At 43.8% G+C, this 25,746-nt stretch overlaps 1 protein-coding gene across 1 annotated transcript; it reads right to left on the bottom strand.

Annotated features, from left to right (window-relative positions):
• Positions 1–424: 424 nt before the first annotated feature.
• Positions 425–25,433, bottom strand: LOC140686251 (trafficking protein particle complex subunit 9-like). The gene is made up of 6 exons (XM_072939965.1): positions 24,891–25,433; positions 6,373–6,525; positions 5,713–5,836; positions 1,079–1,138; positions 823–913; positions 425–544 (listed from the first exon to the last, which is right to left on the bottom strand). Exons 1-6 carry the CDS (start codon positions 25,151–25,153, stop codon positions 450–452), a joined length of 786 nt encoding a protein of 261 aa, XP_072796066.1. The 5' UTR covers positions 25,154–25,433; the 3' UTR covers positions 425–449.
• Between the last annotated feature and the right edge of the window lie 313 nt (positions 25,434–25,746).

The following is a 25,746-nucleotide window of genomic DNA, read 5'->3' as shown; positions in this document are numbered from 1 at the left end:
TGCTATACTGGTCATCAAAAATCATGCCAGAGGAGATAGAATATTGTAGAAAAACATATAAAAAGCCGAATGGAAAATGGAGGTGTCCACACAGTAAACAGTCACAGAGTGCTCTCTGGTTTTTTATGACAGAGGTGATCCACACTGATGAAAATATATGTTAACGTGTTAATTATTATCTTTGAATAGCGGGACAAGGATAGCCTCTTTTGCCCCCTTTTTCAGAGTTATTATTTTAAATGCACATTCCTTTTCATCTGAAAAAAGCATTTTTAGGTGTGTAGTACTATGCATTGGAGAATAATATAAGAATACTTAGAGAAACAAGTAACTAGGAGACAAAGCAGCAGCATCACACAATGTAGGACGGGCGATCCTGATTAACACCACGCAGTTACATAAGGACCCACAAAGTGAGAGCACCTGCTGTAACAGGGCGTGGCCCCCTTCTATTTGTCAGCAGTGTCTTCAGGGCTGAGGCAGTTCTGAGCACGGCCAGTGTCAGTGCTGGTGTCTTGATTGATGCTACTGGGGGTGAGGGCACCTGCAAGCCGAGAGGAAGAACAGAAATCATCCTCTGCCTTTTCTGTCTTGTTTCTTTGTTACTTTAAAAGAGAGCCATATATAAGATAAACCGTGTATCTCCCCAAATGAAATTTCAGTAATGAAACCGTTTTTAAAGACTTCACAGCTTATATTCTGCCTATAACTGTCTTTTCAACAAAGATCATATTTATTAAATGTTAATTAACTCAGTTAATTAACTCCCTGTTGAAACATTCTAGTAAAGAACATGAAATGAAGTATGTAAAAGAACCACACCTGCAGTGACTAGCTCAGCTGTCTTGACGGCAGTGCAGTCAGCCCCCACCATCCCGTGGCCCTGAGCTCCTGATGCTGGTAAGAGAGCACGCTGCCGCCTCAGATGGAGAGAAACGGTGAAAGCATTTCTTGAACCCTACAGCACTGACAAAACATAACTGACAAATCCCAGGCCCCTTTGAGGCTCTCATTTTCTGTTTCTGGCCAACCCCCATCAATGAGCAGAACCACCCAATTCCCAAGCCATGGGACTCACGTGGGAAGCAGTTTTGGAGAAATTTCCAGGTATAGAATGTAACCAACTATACATAGAACTCTGAAAAAAGAAAAGATGCCATACTCTGATTTCGGAAGACACTCAAAATATTCTCCTAAGCCTTAGTAGCTGGAAAGGCTGGGCTTCTCCTAAGTCACTTATTTATTTCACAGCCAGTAAGCATCTCCCTCAAATCCTGCTTCCCTGTGTCTGCTGGGAGCTTGAAGCACACTGCTGCTGTCGATCTTATAAGTCACATGGCAGAGGCGTGTGTCTCACGCCTGCAACCCTCACACAGGCTCGCCTCCTAGCCTCACTGTCTGAACTGGGCCCCATTTTCTCACCTGTTTATTTGGTATCTGTTCTTCTGTAAGCTACCTGAAATGCGTTTTGGAACATGTCAGAAGAAGCAGTGGGTTGAGAAATGGACAGATTGAGAGGTGAGAGATGGGCAGACAGAGAGAGAGACTCCAAGAAAGGGGGAACAAATAAAATTTCCTATGCAAAACCCTCTTCTAATCAGGGAAGGAAACCACCACGGAAAAGTGTGAAGAGGCAGGTAGCTTAGGACTGTTTCCTGGATTCCATGAAAAGTAACACCAAGAGATGAGAGGGTAGAGCTTTAAATAGTAAAAGAAAAAAAGCACGCATGCTTGAAAAATATATCTACAATATGTACTTTCTAAAGAATAGACTGAAATCAGCAGGACCCAATAACACTATACTTGGGTATTTACAGAAGTGAGAATCCCATCTCCAAACCACAAGGCATCCCTTCAGAGCACTGACAGTCTACATGGGGCGGTCATAAAGCCATCACCGCAAAAGCTATGCTACCCTGCACTTACGAGGAATGAGCAGCTGTGCTCAGGCTGCCCACTTGCGTCATTTACACCCCACAGCACCTCTACGGGGGGGACGCCTAGCGAGCCCCGTCTCTGCAGGACAGAAAACCAGTTCTGGAGAGGCTAAGCCGACTTACCAGTTCTCCATCTCACAGGACTGGTCTCTCCAGAGCAGGACACGAACTCGGACCCACGATTGTAACCATGGTACTACAGTGCTTTGTGTGCTGTTTGTGTGTATAATATATTTGTTTCTATCATGAAAGGTTATTTAATAAATGATCGGTTGTCTTGTCTATCTCATTAGCTCACAATCAATCTTTATACTGTTGAATTGTACTCTTTTCCCCTAAAGAAAGGAATGGAAACAGCGGGGGTCAGAAAGAGGTGGGGCTCCATTCTTTATCTGGGATCTCATCTCATCGAAGTCCCCAAACAGGGAAAAGGAGCAAATGATCTCTTTATCTTTTAAAGAGAGGGCTCCAGTGATGGTGACTTTTTCAATTACAAAATCAAGGCTGGGGAAAGGGCACATGCAGCAACTAGAGCAGTATCAGCTGTAGGAAGGTCAAAAGTGCTCACGAGAGGTCTCAGGGGGCAGCCTCATTTAATTTCAATCAGTAAAACAATAACAAACTCTAAAAATACTGGCCTACAATGGATTAGCTCTTTCTTGACATCTAGCAAGTTTCCACAGCCCACATGTAACATTATCGGGAACCAGTGAAAGGAAGAGTCCACAGACAAGGAAAATCAATGCCACAGGCAGGCTGAAACCCAGGCTGGAGTTTAGGAAGAGAAAGGGCATAGTTAAGAACTGGGGAAAGGCTGGGGAAAAAAATCATCACAAGGACCCTCAAGCATCATCCAACAATCATATAATCATTCATTCAAGAGAGAGTTACTGACGTCGTACTCTGTGCAAGATTGTACAGCGGGTGAAGCAAGAGCGCAGCGTCCATGGTGGCAGCAAGTTGCGGGGCTCAAATACACTTCTGATCCCGGTACCTTGCACACTTGTCCTCAATATAAAGGCAAAGATAATTAAAGTAAAATAATACTCTGTAAACTCAAAGCATTGTTGAAAAAAAAAGTTAAAGAAGACCTAAATACCAGGACAGACACTCCACACACATTCCCCTATCAAAAGAAAGTGCTCTTGGAATGGCAGTGCTCCCCAGAGCGATCCGTATATTCAACGTGGTCTCGATCACAATCCCAGCGGGCTCCTCTGCAGAAACTGACTATCTGCTGCTACAATTCATATGGGAATTCGAGGATCTCAGTAACCAATACGTACTTGAAAAAGAAAAATTTGAGAGGACTTATAATTCTCAATTTCAAACCTTACAACTGTATCTCCAGGTGAGATTAGAGGCCATTGTGAAGTTATTACTGTGTTAATCCTTATTTACTAAATTCTCTACAATGAATATTACTGTTACAATAAGAAAAATAAAAAGTAAGTTATCCTTTAAAACATGCACACTGATTCATTCATTGGGAAAAAATTATTCTATCAATTAAGAGATAAATATCTATTGAAAAAGGACAACTTAAAAACAAGAGTGCATTTGCATTTTTCATAAATTGAAAACTGAAAAGCACAAAGACGTCAAGTTTCTAGGGAGACCAATGCAACATATTAATAGTTATTTTCAGAAATTCTAATTTAACAATGAAAACTCTGGAAAGGGAAAATCGTGACTGAGAGCCAACTGCAAACACATGGAGAGCAAAGGCCTAGAAATCACAGTTCCTTTAACTCTGCTCCTAACACAATAGGAGAGGAAATTCCTCACTGAGGGGACAGTGGAATCCCATGCATAAGACAGGATACACAGTACAAACTGCACTAGAATTGGGGGTGATTTTTTTAGAAGAATTCTAAAGTTACAAAATTGCTGAAAAACTATTAAAACACTGACAGAAAGATTAAAACACACAGTCATATATATTATATAGAAACATATGTAGTCTGCTCCCATGTTGCATTTAAATACAAATATATTTGTTCATTTATGGGCACTTATGACTTTATCCCTGGTAGAATATTTCAACTAAAACAAATAATCAATATAACACTCCTTTTGTCAAATCTACTTGATAAGTTACTCTGCTATGTAAACATAATGTGTCTAAGATAGATCTAAAATTAGTGAAAAAGAGCTTTGTATGGCTTCTTGAACTATTCTCAAAATTCAAAGCTTAATTTTAAAACAAATCTGAACAGTAATTCTATATTACCTTTTCCGTCGTGAAATGAACAACACAGTCTGTTGTCAAAATTCTGTCCTTACAGTGATTCACGAGCACCGTATCCTCACAAAACTGCTGGACAGCAAGGCACTATCCAGACACTGTGACCCAACAAATGAAACACAATGAAGACAGTGACCCTATTTTGGAGGGCTTATAGTCTGTGTCAACACCAGGGTTTTATTTGATTGGTTTCATTGGTTGGCAAAATAAAATCAATCAAGTACTTTCTTCTTTGAGCATTCTATAAGTCATGACTCTGCTGTTAGTGTCATGAGCAGGAAAGACTTAAGCATGACTTGATTAGATCAACTAGCAACAATCATCACTGGAGAGTGAGTAATAAAGAAGTTAACTGATAGCAATGCTTCTCCCTACATGAGACCTAAAATAAATCGACACTGATATCCGAAAAGAAAATGAGAATTTGAGGTCCCCAATAAGAAAAAAATCTAACAAGAAATCAAAAAAGTAAAGATTTTTTCATTAACGTTTCCTGGAAAGATTGGAGCATGGTGGTGTTGAGCTCAGATGCTAGGGAAAAACATGAGGGTCTGAATTCCCACAGCACTGGGTAGCTTTGACACTAATATGTCAGTCAAATTCTCTGCATCTCAGTCTCCGATGCATAGACTGGGGACAACAACCGCACCCATCTCCTAGAACGGTCCTAAGAATTAAGTTATTTTATATATACAAGTTTTAATAAAATACATCAGATATTAAATATTACCCCAAAAGCACAAGGAAAAATGAAAACAGAGATAAATTGGAGTTCATTAAACTTTAAAACTTTGCTTCAAAAGACACCATCCAGAAAGTGAAAAAACAACACTCAGGAGAAAATTTTTTCAAATCATTTATCTGATAAGGAATTTGTGTATCAAAAAAAAAAATTCCACAGCTCAACAATAAAAAGGCAACTCAATTAAAAAATGAAAAAAGAATCTGAAAAGATATTTTTCAAGGAAAATATACAAATGGCCAATAAGCACAATGAAACGGTGTTCAATAACATTAGCCCTAAAGGAAATCAAGTCAAAACAACTAGGAGAAACCGCTTCACATTCACTACAATAGGTTAAAAATCAAAAAAAGATTAACAAGCACTAATGAGGACACAGAGGAAGCGGAGCCCGCAGCCATTGCTGGTGAGGATGTAACACAGCGTGACCACTTTGGAAAACATCCTGGCACGTCCTCAGAAAGTTGAACATTTGGCTTCTGAATGATCCAGCAATTCTGCTTCCTGGGCACACAAGTAAGAGAACTGAAAACAAATGTTAACATAAAAACTCCTACAGGAATATTCACCATTACTTTTCGCCATTAATTTTCAGAGCCAAAAAACAGAAACAACCCAAATGTCTATCACGTGATGAATGGGTAAACAAAGGGGCCCAGCCATACAGTGAAATATTATTCAGCAATAGCAAAGCATAGAGTACTGACCCAGGCCACAACGTGGACAAACATTGAAAACGTTACTCAGTGTGAAAGAAGTCAGTCAAAATAGACGGTTCCACTTACATGAAGTGACTCGATTTGCATGAAATGTTCAGCACAGGCAAATCCACAGAGACAGAAGAGTGGCTCCCTGGGGCTTGGGGAGGATGGGGAAGTTGATAATGTCTGCTTATGCGTACTGGGTTTCCTGTTGGGGGGAAGAAAATATTCTAAGATTGACTGGGATGCACATTTCTGGGTGTAGAGTAAAATCCGCTGTACATTTTAATGGGTGATTTGTATTAAAACTGTTAAGAACAAAAGCACCTCGGATTAGTACCTTCCATAGTAAATGCAAATTGCTAACATTTATTACAGGAAGAAGAAACTGCCCTCAGCATGAAAGCAGGAGATCAGCAAATATTAGTTAACCGAAATTGGACAAGAGCATTTCACTTGAAACTGTTGCTGAGTGTACAAGAAATATTCAGACATGACAAGGAAAATCAGTTTGACATCACGAAGAAGCATTCTGCTTCAAATGCAAATCAAGGATTCAGCAAGCCCAGCTGCTACAAATGACCAGAGAAGAAACCTGGTTCTTAAAACAAGCACCAGAGCCAACAAGGAAATGGTGGTGAGGAAAGCAGGCGGCCTAAAATCTGGAACAGTGTGCTACAAATAATTTCTCCACTGAAAATTCAAAAATAAAATGAAAGTGATGTAATGCTGTGTTGAACTCACGTGAATGGGCTTCCTGCAGTGCTTGACAGTTCTGTAACCCCGAATGACTCAGGAGAATCAGCATGGCTCCTGGGAGTCCCCAAGTAACTGCCCATCAGCACGCTGACCACCATCACATCTGCCAGGGTTGAATTGCAGAGAAGAGAGCAACCTCTGAAAGGCACAGGGAATGTTGACAAGGGAATAAAAGGCTGCGGTCAATCCTGGGACAGAGGCCCTGTGAGCAGAGGCCAGAAGGCTGCAGGTGAACTGGAGTGGCCCTGGGGCAGGAAGGGACCACAGGGGAGCATATCTCAATTATCTCCTCTCTCTCCCTCGGGTAGGAGGGATAAAGCCTGCATCCTTCTCACCTGGAACTGTGGGTTCTGGCTGGCGGAAGTCTTACCGACACGGAATGAATTTCTCAAGACTGCGGAAAAAGGAAAGAAAGCGAGAGGGATTAGGGAGCCAAATCCACGAGTCTCTCAAATGCTCCCATATTTATTGTGTATAATCAAAGTAAAAAGTCAATAACAGTTGTGAGATAGTAGGCAGGAACTTGGGGAAAGAAGGGATGAGACAGAGATTGTAGACTCCACCATGAGTACTAAGACTTAGTTTACCTTTAGGGAAGTCATGGGCTGAGGGGAACAAGATACATTTTTTAGACATGTTCATTACAAAGCAGACCACCAGACCAGCATGGTCCCTGTTTTGGGGATAATAGACTATCTAACACCACGCAGGCCCGGCGTTTATAGCTGAGGGCCTGGGTCATTGCTGTGCAATAAGCAGTGTGCTATCTATAACCTCAAATATGCAAGCAAGGCATTGTCTCTGCTTTTTATGGCAAGGAGACAGGAGTGAGGATGCACAGGTGTTTGCTTTAAAGCAGTTAATAAGCACATTTTTTCTTCTTAAAGTTGACAGGCGGCTGGGATGTGTTACAACTTGTTAACTCAATCATGGGCTCCCACATGGAACCTTTATGGAGGACATCCTAGGATGAAAAATCCTGGCTCTGGATCTTTTCCTGCCAGCTTCGGCCACTCCAGCAGGGTCTAGACACATCCCTGAATAACGATCCCACAGAACCACCTAAACTCTTAACTCCTAGTGCTTGAAACTTAATTTTAGCTCTACACAACTTAATGTAGAAAAGTTTCAGAAATAAAAGATATTATATTCTTTTTATATCTCATCATAAGACTGATTTTTCTGATTGCTCTAAGCTGCTTCTACATGGTAAAGCACCTAATTCTGCAGGTGAATTCAGTACTTTCCTTTGGGCATAACTAGACAGTCTGGGCTGTCTGACTTCTATTAGTCAAATACCAATACACTTAATTGATTTCTTTGTTCATCAATTTCAGCCTGGAGGTGAGGGTCTGTCACTATTTTCCTCAGCCCACCCTCTACTCTTTTCTCATCAGCATCTCAGGCCTCCTGAAAACAAAACAAAGCATTTGTTTCCCTTCATCTACACTTTCCACAAAGGCAACAGGAATCATCATGCCTAGAGAATGAATTCAACACAAATGTTAAAACAAAAATCTATAAACCTGAAGCAACTCCATCTCCGACTCATGATACACAATGACATGAGAGTAAGTGTGTCAGGTACAAAGCATGCGTGAGCCTGACCACCTCATTTCTATTCTTCAAAGGAAGGAAGGTTTTCGTATTTTTTATTATCATTCTTTGTCATTGTTTCTGATTAAGCCAAAAAATTTTTTATGAAATAATTAAGCACTGCAATAACAGATTTTCGCTGTATCAATTACAGAAGGAATTCAGAGGGGATAGGAAAACCCACCTCTGTAAAAAATGCAAAATTCCTTCCCCTGTTAAGAACACGAATACAAAATGCAACAGAGAATGCAAATTCTTGTGGAGAGGACAAAAGCCACAGAATCAAAGCAAAGTCATTATTATGACTCAATCCAAAATTCACTGGACAAACATGCTCAATGCATTCAAATAATTTTTAAGGCACACTGCAAACCATTCACTTAATTATCTACAGGCTAGAGGAAGAATTTCCCTCTATAACAGACAACATAAATCAATAGGTTGCCCCACCAAACAAGGAACAAACATCAGGTTTTTTGCAGTTCTGATAAATCAGCAAGTTTTAAAGATCAAAATCCAGAAATTTTAAACATTCATTCACACCAGAATGAATCAAGCACTTAAAAAAATAAATAACCCAAAGAAACTAAACACATTGATCACGTACCTGGATCAATGAGAAATTCTTGTACAGCTGGAAAAAAAGAACAGTCTATAGACTTATACTTGAAAAATAAAACTACTTTTAAAGATAACTGCTAAAACACATTTCATCATTCATGTTGCCTTGAAAAATCTGAGGCACTTGTCTCTGATCAGAAAAGCAATTCTGAGTATTAGTATGTTACAATTCAGTGCCAGTTTGCTTTAGAAGAAAAAAGAAAAGCTACTGTTTCTCATCTTGCACAAAGTTTAAAGAACCTCCCTGCCTCTATCTCCTCCCATTTTCTAAGCTCATGCTCCCCAACCCTTCTGAAACAATTATGAGAACCTCTTATTCCCACCAATATGCCAAATCACAAAAGAGTATCAATTTATTTGTGTAAATATATACCTACACCTTGAACTGGAGGAGAAAGATTTCAGAAGGCTATATGGAACTTATTGCTACATTCCTGAAATCACACACATACACGTTCACAGAGACACAGACATATACAAACTGAATTACTGGGCACTTCACAAGCTAAGGACTTACAACTTCTAGAAGATAACTTAGTAGTTAGTTTAAAATACAAAACGGTCAGCTTTCGAAAGCCTTGAACATTGCAAAATCATCCAAATATCAATGAGATCCAATTAGCCTTCTCTGTAGAATGTAATTCCCCATGATGGCAAAGCAGACCCTAAGAAGTAGTGGATCCAAGACTCGTGTTTTTCACTAGCTATGATCGTTTTAAAACACGGAAACAGATTTAGAAAGGTATGTCCCTATGACATTTATTCTTATTGAGATGGCATATGTATTCAATTGTCTATGCAGAAAATAGGACCCATGATGGTGTTTAAGAAATATTTTGTGTATTGAAATATTTATTTTTAAGTGCAGACAAGGAGGGTGGGTATTACTCCATTGTAGAGCACCTGTTGTGCACGCACATGTTCCTGGCTTCAATCCCCAGTACCTTCATGAAAATAAATAAATACAAGTGCTTACTTAAAAATAAGAATAAATTTATATAAAAAAATAAATGCAGACTAAAAACCACTGCAATCTAGGAGCCACAATTATAATAAAAAACAAGTGTTTCTATTAAATATTGACTATACGCCAATCACAGAGACAACCACAAATCACACCTGACAACCATCACGTGTGATTCTCAGCAATCCTACTATGTAGACACGGATGAGAAACCCGGCTCTGCGGATGAGGAGACGGAGCTCGGAGGAGCCGGGGACACTGACCGTCCTGCTACCCGTGACACCGCGTCAGCCCAGGGCAAGCGCTGACAGAGCTGCACTGAGGGGACACCCAGCTGCATGGAACCATGGGGGATTGGGGAGTCCTAGAAAATACTCAAAAGTGTTCAATGAAAAACCAGCTCAAATATATTACTCTGTGCCCCATCCTCTAAACACAGAACATGTCTGGGACCTTTATGATGCCTCCATGTCCTTTCTGCCATCATCAGTTACGTGCCCTCTCAGTGCGACCAGTCATGAACTGGACCCCATACGAAGTGCACTCAGATGGAAGAGCTTTAAAAGCTGTTTTATGAAGTTTGTAAGACTGTCTATTCCTCACACAGGCGGTCATCCAGCACTACTCACCGGTGCGGATGTACCACCTGAAATCACACCTTTCTGCTTTTTAAAATCCCTTCATGTAATACAGACTTTTAAACAGCAAAGTAGCAGCTCAACCACAGACAGTGGACATCTTTTCACCAAACGGACTCAAACAGCCCATCGGACTACCTGGAAGCCCTTTTCTTCTATTAAACCCACTTCCAGGTACTTCATCTGATTGGTGGACTCGGCCTCTGAATGGCCTACTCAGAGAGATCCCATCCTCACATCCGGGGGTGGGAGAGGACCCTGCTGCTGGGAGAAATCAGTGAGGAAGGTGGACATCCTCCAGCCATTTCTGCACGGGTAGAAATGCCACATGCTCAGAAATTATACCCTCAGCACCCCTGGGCTCCCATGGACTGGTTTCACATTAAGCAAACTTATGACACACTGATGCAAGAAAACCAGAAATTTAATTTATTAATGTAACAGGAGATGTGAAACTACAAACCAGATTGAAATATCAGAGTTCAACCATGAGTACAGATTCTCCTCCACGGCCCAATCTCGGGCAGGCAGTCACATGGCAAGCGTGGACAGAAGCAGAGCAGGAAGGGTTTCTAGATTAACTCAATGGACTAAATTTCTGTTATAAGAACAGATCTACTGCCTGGAAAACAATTAATGCCAATCACGGGGCACACTCCATGGACAGTGGCTGAGACACGACTGTGAGCACCTGTATAACTCCACTTTCCCTGTCCTTTCTGGTCTAACTGATGCAGAGGTATAGAGATCCAGGGATGCAGATACCTGTAAACACCCAAAGCCCATCCCTGGGAGCCTGGAAACCAGATAGCCAGGATTTAAATCCCAGCTCTGCCACTTACTAGCTCTGTTACCTTGGCCAAATTACTTACCCTCTGTGTGCCTCAATTTCCACACTGTAAACCTGGGATAACAATCAAATCTTTCTTACTCACTTGTTGTGAAAATTGGAGGATTCATTTCTGTAAAACTCTCAGAAAAGAATGTAGCACATTTTTGGTGCCCAACAAATTTCAATTTAATAAGAAAGTGATTTACAAGTCTCCCATCTAATCATCTTCTGTGTTTCATGACTATTCTGAGTTCCAAAGGAAATCCTTATTTCCCCTCTTATAAACTCTTGAGGAGCACCCTTCTGTTTCAAGCCACCACCTGTTTAAACTGAGGGGGGATTCCCTCCTCCCCACTCCTCTGGTCCATGGGAGACTGCTTCTCCCTTCACACCCCTGACCACTGGCCCACGGCTAGCCCTCCTCACACTAACAGATTGAGGTGTGAGTCCGGGGAGACAAGCAGGGCATATGAAAGCTTTCCTTCCCCTCCAGTGTTGGCCACCCTTAGGAAGCAGCCGGGATGCTCAGTTCCATGGCAAGACAGTCCTGTGCATTATGGGTCAGAATCTCTCAAGGGAATGCTCGCTGTGGACCAGAGTTACCTGGGACTGCGTAAGTCTCTAATTCTGGGATATAGTGTCATGACACTCACTCTCCCACAGCCCTGAATTTCATGGAGAACGTGGCTTCATCAGTAATAAAGGAGACATTTATCGCCTGCCTGTTCTTCTTTGTCATCTCTCAGTTGGCTGCTGGACACAACATGTGTATAAGTATTGGGTCCCCTTAAGCCCCAACATATATGAAGTAACAAAAATTCTGTGGCTTAACATTGGTTCAGGGCGACTGTGTAACTGTCCTGACTCTGCTGATGCTAAATTATGTGTATAGGAACTATGGAACCTCCTCAAATATCTTTCATCATAAAACCAGCTTTTCTTATTTTCCTGTTTCTCAGTAATTGCCAAAGACTATCAAATGATGGCTTCACACCAAACAGCAGTTAAGATTATGAGCCCTCTTGTCATACACACTGTGCTAAACACTTTACATAATTTCTAATTCTCACAATTCTACAAAGCAGAAATGAGTGTCCCCATCTCACAGACGAGGGAAAAACTCAGAAAGAACTGACTCAGGATCACGTAGCTCAGTGGCAGCGCGTGCACGCAAACCCAAGTCAAAACACCACACCCCTTTGTATATGTACCAAATCTCCTACCACCCATTGACACACAGCGGTGAGGATAATACTTAGGGAACTCAGTACACTTTTCAGCTTTAAGGTGCTCCAGAGGCCGCTTCTAGCTCTTTTATAAAATCCCGGCTCACTGGTTTCTAACACTGCAAGAAAAGTCCGATGTTGCAACTGTTTGCACAGGAAGTCTGAAATGTTCACAGCGAGATGATAGAATAAAACTAAGACATAAGCAGAATAATATTTCCAGGTAGTCAGACATAATGGACATTGTGCTACCCTGAAGCACTAAGCAAAGGAATCAAAAAAAAAAAAAAAAACGTTGTTTAAGACTTCCTTTACAAACAGGAAAGTTAAGACTGTAAGAAGGTGTAACAGCGCCACCTATGGCTTAAAAGGCCTTCCTGGTTGCCTGGAAAGGTGCAACACAAAAATTGCCTGTGGATCAGAAACAAGAATCAGATAACTAAAAGCTTATGTAGCACATACTGCTCTCCTAGTCCTCATGTCTTGCACTGTAGCAAAAACCAACAGACCTGTACTAGGCCTATATTCATAAAAGTCATGTCTGTATTTTTCCAACAGGAGGTAATCTAAGTATCTTGCAAAATACTTCTCAAAGAGCCAGGAAATCATAGAAGTGTATTGAAATACAAAAACATTTATTTACATATTAAAACAGCATGAGCTTTTTTCTATTAAAAAAGCTGACATGTCAAATCAATGTTTTGATATTTTAAAACCTATTAAGAGTGCAGAAAAATAAATCAAAATTTTCTTTAATCACAAAAGAGAGAAGCTTATTCCCTGAAAATGATCAATGTGGATTTTTCTAAACTTAATGCTTCTGGTCAGAGTCCTACGAATTTAAATGTCTGAGTGTATAGTTACACGGCAGCATGAACACTGAGTTGTAACAATACACATTCTGTGTAAATAATCTTCAAGGTCGTCTGCTTAAGTCAATTTAACTAGTCCCTGTCTCAATAGAATGATACAGATTTCATTAAAACTTCATACTGCACGCACACACACACACAAAACCCTGAATCCTTGTTACTTTAAGCCATATTCATATATATCCATATTGAATATGCATCAGAAACAAGCCACCCTCTTTAGTATTCACAGTTGATCCTTCTAAACTATCTGTCATTGTGACAGCACATTTTTACTAAGCAGCTCTTGGATGCTTTGTATACAAGGCGTCTACCTCTCACAGTCAGACATGGTAAACGGCATCACTCAAATTTCACAAATGAGGAAGTATACTTAAGCCATGGAAACAACGTACATATTTATCATCAGGAAAGAAAAGAGTAAAGATTTTACTTTCAATATGCACTGACAAACTTTTCCTCCATACTAAGACTACATACATAAAACAAATTCAGTCATTGTAAATTATTCTGTCAATAAGCACCACTAGAGAAAAACAAGCAACATCATTAGCAATGATTGGACTTTCAAAGCCCACTCCTATTTTGCACTATAATCATTTTTAATGTTTTGTTTTTAGTGCTTACATAGCACTAATATAAAGAAAACATAAACTATTTAAGTCATTACCTGAGAATGCAACATTTGTGAAAATGTACAATTTTAATTTATGCCACTCTGTCTCACATTCTCACTGGTGTCTCTCCTTTGAAGGCCTCATCAGGCTGAGATCGCCAAAATTGGTCATTTATGGACTCACAGGAGTTTGGGAAACCACTCAACGGGAGGCTGATCAGAGGAGAAATTGAGAATGCATCCTGTGCAGCCTGGGTTCCAGCACCGAGCTAGGCACCGCCAGCTGCGTTTGATTTGGGACAAGCTGCCCACCTCTCAATCCCTCAGCTGCAAAAAGGAGACATTGATACCTACCGTCAAACACCTTCTTTGAAGTAAAACATGAGAAAAACAGTTTAGCCTTTGGTAGGTGTCCACTCACAGCAAGCTTGGTCATTATGATGATGAGGATTACTTTTAATAAGTTAAGCTAGACCAAAAATTAGAAATCACCATAAAGGAGAAACATTTTAACTCAATAAGCATTTCCTTTTGAATGGATTGATAAAAGTTCTAATGATTTTTTTAATAAACCAAATTTTGTCCATTAATTTTAGATTTACCGGTTTATGGACAAGTCTCCAAAAAAAGAATTAGAGGCCTCTAACCTCTGAATACTAAGAAAGTAAAGTTTAAAAAAATTATGGGGGAGAGTATACCTCAGTTGAGAGAGTATGTGCTCAGCACGCATGAGGCCCTCAGTTCAGTCCCCAGTAACTCCATTTAAAAACTTTTATTTAAAAAAAAGGAGAATTAAAGGAAAAAGATGGAGGACTACAGAACTTTTTTAGAGAATCCACTCAGATTTAAGATGGGGAAAAAATATCCATTTCTCACAGGAAATCTTGAGAACTATGTAAACCTGATCTGAGTTGTCTAGTCTTTAACATTATTCATGAATTCATATTACCAAGTCTTAAAACTACCTGATAACCCACAGTGGTGGTAGTGATCATAAAACCTGCCAATGCGGATCGAACTCCGGCTAGGACTGCTCTGTTCTGACATCTCTGCCCCTGAGGCCTCACCAGGCTGAGAGCACTAAATTTTGTCATTCATGAGCATCTCGTGTAAGTCTTCCATTTGTGCTTCTCAGTCTCCTCTCACCAGCCCCTCTGAGGGAAGCACTGTTATCATCTTCCCCACACGCAGATAAGGTCACTGAGGTACAGAAACTAAACCTGCTCCAGGTCACATCGGCATTAAAGGACGTCTGTATTTCTGCTGTTTTGCGATTGACAAAGGAATCTGAGATATCAATACAAGATAGACTGTTAAATAATCAAGTCTGTCAGCTCTTCACCTCAAAGAGCAGATACTATAAATTCCTGATGTAGGATGAGGCTGCCGCCACAAAATGACTCAGCTAGAAATTAATATCCAAGATGAAGCAGCGGATACACATAAATATTCATGACTGTCAACTCCTCTCACGGGTCTTGGCCCTTCACTGCCTGAATGGGGGTGAAATCCCCACCCGTGTCTGGGAGGGTAGCGCGGCTCTTCCAAGTCTCACCCAGGCTTCACAGGCTGTTTCCCCCTACAGACTGTCCTAAATGATTAAAAAGTTCACAAGATTTTTACACCAGGCAAAACTGAAAGACATTTCTGCATATGGAGCACTTTCTCAGGCTTAAACCATTTTTGCCTACACTCAGCAAGGGGGAAAAAAGAAACATGACTCTGCAAAGTCTCTTAGCCTTACCACTCACAGGAGTTGAATGGTCTCAGCACAAGATGACCCTTCACATTACAGGATGAGAACAAAATAAAGCCGCCCCAACAACAAGCACTCCCAGAGACAGCGCTCAGCAGTCTTCTGCACACTCACGGTTGTGCAGCCCTCACCACCATCTATTTCCAGAACACTTCATCACCCCAATAGAACACCCCTGTCACTAGCAGTCACTCCACAACCCCCCTCCACCCAGCCCCTTGCAACCATCATCTGCTCTCTGCCACTGCATGAGCCAATTCTGGGCATTTCTAAGATCACTGAAATCAACAATATGTGGCCGTTTGTGTCTGGTTCCTTTCAGTTAACGTGCTGTTATCAAGGCTTTCCCATGTTGAAGTGGTATCAGCATGTCTCTTTTTTTTTGAAAATGTTAAACTTTATTAGAAGGTGGTAAATACTATCAAAAATAGTAGAGTAGGGTATAAGGGGTGGGGTTTCAAAGGGAAAAGTCCGGGTTGAGCAGTCAGGGTGGACTACCCAGAGCAGATGGCTTTTTTCATATTCCCCTTTATTTATTTTTTCTTTTTTATTCACTCTTATGTCTGAATAATATTCCACTAAATGGAGATACTACATTTTGTTCTTTCATTCAGCAGCTATATATGGACGAGGTCCAGAAGAATGAGTGTAAGTGGTGGCTAGCAGGGATGGCATTTAAGCAAAGGGCAAGATGTGCTTTCAAAAAAAAAAGTGAACAATCAGAGGCACAAGGAAATTCAGCACGTTTCTGAGAAAGTGCATGGTTGCTTCAGTAGGATTGCCATGCAGGGCTGTGGGGGATAGTGACAGGAGACACAGTGAGGGAGTCACCTGAGAATATTCCCCACTGCAAGCAGCTCAGCCAATTCTCCTCCCTCATCCTGTATTTTAGAGACATTTTTGCTAGCTTTTCTCTTATTTCAAGTAACAGTACTTTAGTTACACATCTGATCATCTGCATCAGACCACATTAGCTCCAAGCCACAGAAAATCATTCACTGACCGGAGCAGCTCCAAGACATAACATTGATGGACCAGGGAGTCCTGCAGCATCCCATCCTGCAGACACAAACCACACATGTTCCCTGGTGATGTCCGGAAAGTAAAATGCATGGAAATATCTCACAGCTGCTGCACGACATCTGCCCACAAATTGCCCCCAAATCATGCTGGCACAGCACTACTCAACCCTTGCACTACCCAAAAAAAAAAAAAAAGAGAGAGAGAGAAAAGAAAAGAAAAGAGAAGAAAAGAAAAGAAAAGAAAATATAAGAAAAGAAAAGAATAAAGCTAAGAAAGCAAATTTAGGCTCTTCCATTGAAAACCAGCAACCATCACTGCCAGTATCTGAGCTGGAATGATCCTGACTTCAAAAACCACTGTGCAGTTACTATTCAAATGTGACAGACATATATGTATTTCACTTAGATGATATTACAATAGGATTTTTCTTTTCAAAATTTCCAGTTGCAACAATAGCACAAGAAAGTTTATGTTTCATTTTTTAAAAAAAACAATTATTTTCCACTTTGTTAATTTTGAATCTATTATTATTTTATAAAGGGAGCTATGCTGCAGATTATAAACCAAATATCTGGCTTCTGCAAACAAGACCTATATGACTTCACTATTTCAGAGCAAGCTTTAATGATGCTTTCAAATTGGGGGCGCTCACTAACAGCTCTTTAAATACTGTCAAAGATGTGCTATTATGTAATGCAAAGGGTCTACCTACACATCAACTCAGAAACCAAAGAAACTACACGAAAGCCTTAGTTTATCATTTTAAAATATTCCTATTATTTTGAATATTAAGTTTCTTAAAAGATAAGATATTTTTTGAGAAAGACATCAGTTGTATTAAATTTCCTCTCACCAAGAAAGCAATCTTTATCAAGAATTACTACCCCTATGAAAATCCAAAAGACAGGACGTTTCTAGCTAAGTTAACTTACAGATCTCAACACAAGCCTAAATCCTATCTGCTCTCACTTGAACGAGCCCAGCAAAGTCCTGGGCTACTCTGGAACTTAGCTCTTCTGTTCCATATGTTGGCAGAGCTAAGATCATCACACAAGGCAGGGAAGGAGAGAAGAGGTAAGTCCACCTGGCGGCCTCCATCTGTTTACTTCCAGCCACAAGGTGTCGCTAGAGCGACCCCGCTAACAAGCCCTCCACACAAGGAAACCCGGCATCCACTCTGCCCCTGCGGTCCCCAAGCAGTCCCGACGCCCCTCTCCCACTGGTGGCCTCCGAGCCTGTGAATGGTCTTCTAATGACCCTCCCAGTTGGTGACACTCTCCCCCTCTTCCCCGCTACACACACACACACACACACACACAGCCAAGGCAGCCTTCCCAAAGCACAAATTTGATTACATCTCCCCACTTCAAACCCATCAGAGGCTCCCTGGTAGAGTTCTAGCCCCACCCCCGACCCTGTTTGTCCATCCTCACCTCAGTACCAGGTCCCCAGTGACCTCAGGGGCCCCGTGACCTGCTGCTACTTCCCACTAGCCTCCAGGCTCATTTTAACTGTTTGTCAAGGAAGTCTTCCTTCCCTCCAACCTCCGCACTTTGGATTAGGTGCCCTGCTGTGTTAATAAAACATTTTAATCTAAGTCAACTTCTGACACTGCTAAGCTCTCAAGAAGCAAGTACATTTTGCTTACTACTGTGGGTCCACCCCCTCTCCCCTAGACACTCAGAATTGCGTGTGTTGTGAATAAAAGAATGAAGGGGTGGGACTCAAAAGGACAGGCAGAGCTGCTCTCCTAAGGGTCACTTCCTGCTGACACCCTTCACTGCCTCTTCTGTGTCAGTTCTAGTAAAAACCAAGCTCCTCCAAAGCCCTCCACCCCTAGGCCCTCTCCAGTGTCCTTCAAAGCAGGGTCACCCACCACCCTGGACCACACAGGGCAGTCTCCCCGAGTCCCCACCCCACAAGCCTCCAGGCCTCTACCCGGGCTGCTCCTGCCACCTGAGTCACCCTCTTGATTCCTTCCCCTGGCTGACTCGTACTCTGTCCCCAGAACTGAATGTAGAGCCAATTTCTTCCAGGAAGTCCTCCCTGATGATGTCCTTTAGCTCTTGGCTGGGCTCCATCTACAGCAGCACTGCTTGGCGACCAACTGGTATTTGTCCACCTGCTCCTATGAGACCATGACCTCTTGGAGGCCACGTGGGAAAAAGGAGTGAGGTGACAAGAGGGGTGGGAAGAGCAAACAGGAAAGTCGCAGCTCAAGTCCCAAATTCAAGATTCTGTCTCAGATAAAAAGAATAAACTGTTTCATACGTGTGTCATTTGGCTATGATTTTTGTGGCTCATGGAAAACAAGAGCTTGGTGTTCAAGCCTGAAATCCAAGTTACATGCAAAGAAATGTATATATTCATATCCAAAGGAAACCAGAGCTGCTCAACAACACTTTGCAGTTAAAATCCAAAGGAACTTTGATAAAGGCAATCTCCCTCTCTCTCTTTATTTTTATTTATTTATTTTTTTTGGTATCATATAGTTTTAGAAGTATTTGTATAACTAAGTGATGGCTACAGCCTATGATTCTGCACTGGAGTGTTTGGGGCTAAGGAAGCCCAGATTACATGCACTGTGTAAATGCAATCACACCAACACAATGACAGGCGCCCTAGTGGCTGAGCTGAAGTTCCAAAGCAGAGAACCTTATGTTGGAAGACAGCTCTCAGTAGAAAGTAAGAAATGCAATGTTCTGTACTCAATTTCATTAGATTTATGAGCCATTAACAGATAGTATGTCTTGTCTAATGAAACCCCAAAATATATTGTCATCTTCGATTTTCTCCATCTGACTGTTTTATGCTAAATTTGGATATCAAACCCTCACTCCATACGGAAAGCTCAGGCCTTAGCTGCAGCACAGTTACATCCCGTGGAAGAAAGCCGATCAAGGGAGAACAGGAGAGTTTCCCTTCAGAAGCTGCTAAGTGTGGTTTTGCACCTGTATGTCATTTACAACCACGCCATCGTCAAAGGAGTAAGACCTTACATCTGTGGGGCAAAAAGCACTGCGGTGGTTCCGAACCATGAAAGAACACTGAGCTTTGTGCAACAGTCCTGAGGCACTTAAAGCGTACTTTCTCTGAAAGGCTCCGAAACTGACTCACTTCACCATTTCAGGTACAACCGGAATTAGTAGAGAGAACATGCCCTTGAAGTCTGACAAGGCCCTGCTGGAATCCTGCTACAGCATTTACTAGCTGCTAAATGAACCAATTCCTTAAACCTCTGAGGAGGCTTCCCAATCTTCAAAACGGGGCTGCCACCGCCCACTTGGGAGGCATGGATGTGAATGCAACACGCAAGTAGGGCGGCCGACTGCTACGTGACACGGGACCTGGCTAGTTTCCCTCCGCTGCCCTTCTCCCCCTTTAAACTTGCACTGTTCCCCCTGGTAAGGGTGAAGCCCCAGGAACAGACTGCCCGATTCTTCTGTATATCCCCGGATACATACCTTACCCTTAGGAGGTCAGAAAAACAACTGCCTCCTCCCCAGTCACTATCAATATTCTTAAGAGTCTGGGTTTTTTTAACTCTATGTTTCAGGGAGACTATTCAAGAATTGTTCAACCACCGTTCTCCAGGTTGGCTCCTCTCCCAACGCCCATCCCTTCTTACCTCAAATCTTCTGTCTGATTGCCTTTTGTTCGTGGGAAAGAGAGTCCGCTAGGGTGCGGACTCCCTAGGCCTCCCTCCCTTCATCACAGGAGAGTGTGACTACATTCTCCCAACTCCCCACTCCGACTCCAGCTTCTGAGGAGTTTCCCCTTCTGGACCCTGCAGCCTCTGGATCGTCCCAAGACGCGCACACGTGGCCAAAACCCTCTCTTCAGATTTCTTCCTGTGTGGCCCTGCCCACCCCCCAGAACCTTAAGGATAAATGCCATTGCTCTGAAAATCACAAACGCCGCTGACTGACACACCAAAGCTGCATGGTCCGGGCTTTCCTCCAAACCAGGCACAGCCCTGCCCCCCCTCAGACACAGTCTGCACCTCTTGAGATGAGCTGATCCACTTGCACGGCTGTGAACACCAGCTAAGAATGACGAATCCCAATGTGTATCTCTAGTCCGGCTCCTTCACCTGAGCCCCAGGCTCATAGACACGAGTGCCTCTTGGAAGTCCTAACTTGGATGACAAATGGCATCTTAAAAATGCCATATGTCAAAAAAAAAGGCCTTATGTCCACCATTTACTCTAGACTTCGATTCCTGGCAGGTACCTCCCAGGCTCCCCATTTTAGTAACAGCCCCAGCACCCACCTAGGTGTTTGAGGTCACATTCAATTTCCACTGTTCCCTCCACCTGGCCCTGCCCTGGAATCAGTCTTGTTATTTCTGTCACTAAGCCAGTCTCAAGTCTGGTTCTGCAGGGAGCACGATGGAAACCCACAAGCTCACAGCAAGGTGCACTGAGTCACAGTCCTCCGAAGGGAGTTCCCTGGAGGGGGAGGCATCTCCTGCTGCCAGTCACCTCAGAAGGCACTGGATTCTCACAAAGAAGGACCAGAAGAAGGGACTCAAGGATCTCCAGTGATCTGAGGTTTGAAGGGCCCGAGGTCTGGGGGAGCTCCTAGTTAGCTGACACTCCTGTCAGTGAGCAGATGAGGATGGTAGGAACCCAGGCAAGTCTGTTCTCGCTCCGACCCCTTTTCTCTCGGGAGCCACGGGAAAGGCCAGTTTCCAGGGCACAGACCGGCCATCACAGATCCCAGCCTGCATTTGCCAACCCAGACAGCCTAGACTCCTACTTGCGACTCTTACTTCTGTTCTGTTCCCCCCCAGAATGTGATGGACTCTTTCAGAAAGTCTGGACTGTCTCAAGCGAGACCAAGTCAATGAAGGATGAAGTGTCCACATTTGGACCAGAGCATGAAAGGAGAAACAAGGCCTCATGTCCAGCATGACGGTGGTGGCCAAGCCCTTTCCCTGGGTGAGATGAACCAGGGTCGGGGTGAGAATGCAAGGTCCCTTCACGGCTGACAGGGGTGTTGGAGACTCACTACCGCAAAATAACGACACGGCCGTCAGTGGTGGACATCAGCTGCAACAGACACAGAGTCAGCTATTTACTGCCAAAAAGGGGTAAAAGTAAAGGCCGGTGCAGGGAGGCCTGCACGGCTGCTGAGGCAAACCACAGACCCGGCTCTGAATGTCCACTGGCTGAAGCAGAGAGGAAGCTACAGTCCCCTTTAGCGGTCCCTGTGTCCACCAGATCCAAGTGAACCAGTTACTTAGGACAAGGCAATGTTTTCCTGATACTTAGAAAACCCAGCCTCATAAAGGGAACAAAAGAGTGGCATGGTTTTAGGCCCGCTCCTGCCCCTCTATGAATGCAAAGTAAAGTAAATGGCACTGGGAAGGTGAATGCAAAAAAAAAAAAACCAAAAAACAAAAAACCGGTGACTGCTTCCGCCAACAGCATCCCCTGCAGCTGCTCACCCCCGAGCCGGCCACTTCCTCACCAGTGACCGCCGGCCAGGAAGCGCCGTCACGCACGTCACACAGCGACAGCCAGGAACCATGTGCCGAGCACGTTTGTGTAAAAGCCAGAATCAAGCAAGGTGCTGCAGAATTTGACTTTCCAAGTTTAAATACTCCATGAAAAAAATCCCTCAGCAGCCGCCTAAATCAATTCGCATCTCACTTCTTCAAAACAAATAAACAAAATTAGTAAGAGAGCATTTGTTACCAAATATAAGGACGAACTAACAGGTTCCTCAAAGCAAGGACTTTAACAGATATCAAACTCCAGTGGGTGATGTGCTAACATAGCAAAAATTCCAAAAAAGTAGAAAATAAGATGACTAGGATAATATACGAATCATGGCAACTGTTAAGTTTTTCCTTTTTATAGTGATGGAGACGGCACAGAGGGCGATCTGGCTATTCCAATGCAGGGTGTGCACAGCCCAGATTTTCAGACCCAACAACATGCTCACGGGGTGGTATAAGGGAAAAAGGAAAATAGAAAAAGGAATAGAGGAACAGCCAAAATTAGAAACACACGAGAACAAAAATGACTTTGACAGCATTTACAAGAAATTACGTCAGTGTGATGAGGACAGGGATGCAGGGATGGTGAGACCCACCCTCACCTCCTGATCCAGGGAAGGCAGGGGCCTGAGGGGAGCGATGCTGCCGGGGGACCCCAACGTGGTCAGCGCCCCAAACCAAAACTTCACCTAGATGCGTGTAGACAGCTTTTGAGCTACAAAATGTGGTCGCATTTCAAGCTGGACAACTTTACTCACTCCCACCAAGAGGAACAGGGGAGAATTAGGTTCTGCTCCTGAACCAAAGCATTGTTTAAAAAATTAATGACTGTGTAAAAGCAACAATGGAGTAAAAGTCACTGGAGGAGAACGTGCTTGACCCGAGCTCACTGGCCACGTTATCTCACTGACGTTCAGATGCTGGCTGAGCCCTTATGGTACCAGAACAGACAGACCCACCAGGAGGGAGGTTTAATGCGCTGCTGTATTTTGATGCCGGCAGCCATGCCTGGTACACGAGGTTCTGGGTAAACAATGGTGACAGTGTCAACCACTATGGGCTAAGCACACATCCAGCTACTCCGCCAAATCCCAAGGGCAGACTTCAAAAGGCAAAAACAAGCTGGCATTCTCTGTTGGCTCTGCAGAATCAGAGCCAAGCAGTTGCTGAGCAAAAATGTCACCAGTGCCTCCTATGACAAAATAGGAGGCACTGGCGTGGGGCTGGGGCAGGGCTCCAGGCTTCCACTGATCACCCACCAGTCTGTCCAGGGGGTGAAGGAGGTCCCTGCTTTCATTGCACCGATGCACCTACCTTGAATGACGCCTTAGGACTCAACAGGAGGTGACAGGTGAGGTGAACGGAGCCAGCCTTGGTGTAGCACGGTTCTGGCAGCTATGCCCTCAGCAGTGCCCAGTTTCCTAAACCTGACACCTCATCTCCAAGGAGCAGAAGTGTAGTGTGGGCATGTAGATCACAGGGCCCTGTGAGGACAAGTACAGATCATGGCCACGACATGCCTCTCCCCTTCCTTAAGCCATAGAGGAATGTCCGGGGAGGAAGTGAAAATTATTCCAGAGCCCGCCAGGCACCACACGCAGGTGGGACACGGATCCCCTGTGTCTGTCATTCACAGGACTGGTGTGGATTTTCTTTTTATCAATTCTCTGGCATCTTCTCCTCCATCTTACCAACAACAAGAAAGTAGAATCTGACCTTAGAATCACAGAGAATCACAGAGCCCCTCCTGCACAGCGGGCCCGGCAGCACGTGCCATGTCCTCCGACCGTCACCTGTGGGACCGCCATGAGCGCTCTCCAGACTCAAGGCCCGAGGCCGTAGGCCGGGGGGACACAGCTCACCTCACTCTCCCCAGTAAAGGGGGACCACCTCTCGGCAAAGACGTCTCACCCTCTTCTGCCCGAGGGACAGCTTGAAAGATACACAGGGAAACATAGTAGAGGGTGAGGGGTTAGGCAGCCCAGAAGAGATCGTCTGCACTTCCAAGGCAGAGTGGGGCCTTTGACCTAATCACAGGGACAAAGTGAGGACGAATTTTTCCCTGCTGTGTCCCATACACCGTGACACGCCTTTCCCTGCGTAAGGAGCTAATTCGGAAGCCCCTGGCAGTGTTTCTGATGTCCTAACTTGGCATGGTGGCTGTCAGGCAGGGGAGAGGGCCTGAGCCGTGCTGGTGCTGGGCCTGGGAGGCAGGAGACATCGGCTCCACCCTGAGCTCAACCAGCACCTCGTTCTGCGTCTCGGGATTCAGAGTCTCATTTATAAGCAAAGGGATGAAACTGTCCCAGGACAGGCTGTCCAACAGGAATGAAATGAGAGTCATGTAAATAACGTTTCCCAGTTGCCACGTTTAAAATGTACCAAAAAAAAACCAAGTAACTGATTTTAAGAACAGACCTTACTTATTCTACTGTATGTAAAATACTATCATTTTGACGTGTAATCAATATAGAAAGTAACAAGATAGTTTATATTCTTTTTACTAGACAAGTTTCAGCGTCTGATGTGCATTTGACCTACAGCACATCTCAGCTCAGACCGGCCTCCTCCCCAGCACTACTAACAACAGTAGCTGTGGCTACTCTATTGGACAGCAACTCCAGGGGTCCCCCCAAGTGTCCTGGCTGAAAAGGGGGAGTAAGTGTCCACACTAACCCTAAAAGGATCTCTCTGAAACAAAGGCGGATTTAGTTTTAAACGTCTGAAAACCGGCGGGCTACACCTCCTTCCCGCCTTGGCTACAAGAAAGCCCTCCTCCTTGATGATCCCATTCTGGATGTAGGGAAGCAATCTGTCACACAGCCAGGGTGGCCTGGCCTTCAGGTTGACTTGCCTGCTGTCTGTGTCCAGTCCCACGAAGTCCTCCTTCTCAAATAGGATGTAGAGGAGGGGGGTCTTCTCCCCAGAATTTTCGGGGTCCCCATCCAGCCACTTGGACTTGGGCAAGATGAAGAGTGACTCAGTGAAGTCGTCGATCCTCTTCTCCACCACCCTGCAGTCCTCGTAGATTGAAGGCCACGTCGGTGTGCGGCTGCTCGGCCACCTCCCCATACAGCACAAAGACAAAGAGCTGAGAGTCGTAGAGCGTGGTGCCATACAGCTCCTCTGTGCGTGGAGCTTCTAGAAGGTCTTGGCCAAGAGGCAGTCAGTAATGGTGACAAGGCCCATGACATTGCGGTGGGTCTGGAAGTCACTCCATCCATTCTCGGGCGCATAGAGATACCTATAGTAGATACAGAGTGCCCACTGGGAGCCGCACGGTCTGATCTGGCTCACCAAGGAGATTCCATTATAGATGCAAAAGAAATTCTCTAAGATGATCCCCACGGGTTGGACCACAATCGGGAGAGTCTGGTGGTCCTCAGCGCACTGCACGTAGTCAGGGGCGTTCATGTTGCAGGCCCTGCCGAGAAGGGAGGGTAAATCGATGTACACACTGTGCTGTGGGCTGCGGGCCTCACTGGGATGAGGCGACCTGGTGTGCACCAGCCAGAAGGCAAGGGAAGTCCAAGCAAATAGGGGATAATTTTGTCCTCAGCGTCTGCACATGGCTACTGAAGCTCAGATCACATTACCCAGCTTTTGGTCTAGGCTTCCATCCCCTGCAGAAAAGGATCATTTCTTGTTTTCTGTTTCCAAGCACCTAGGCAGGCCCTGATGCAAAGTCGGTGCTCAAAACTGCTGAATAA

This window comes from Vicugna pacos, chromosome 16 (assembly GCF_048564905.1).
Source record: "Vicugna pacos chromosome 16, VicPac4, whole genome shotgun sequence".
Taxonomy (NCBI): domain Eukaryota; kingdom Metazoa; phylum Chordata; class Mammalia; order Artiodactyla; family Camelidae; genus Vicugna; species Vicugna pacos.
This window is presented reverse-complemented; position numbering and strand designations above follow the sequence as displayed.

Coding starts and splice junctions, on each gene's coding strand:
- LOC140686251 (XM_072939965.1), bottom strand. CDS start 25,153: ATGGCACCACGCTCTACGACTCTCAGCTCTTTGTCTTTGTGCTGTATG. Junction 5,837..6,372: donor ACTGCAGGAAGCCCATTCAC/GTGAGTTCAACA, acceptor TCCCCCCAACAG/GAAACCCAGTACGCATAAGC. Junction 545..822: donor AGCTGAGCTAGTCACTGCAG/GTGTGGTTCTTT, acceptor CTCGGCTTGCAG/GTGCCCTCACCCCCAGTAGC.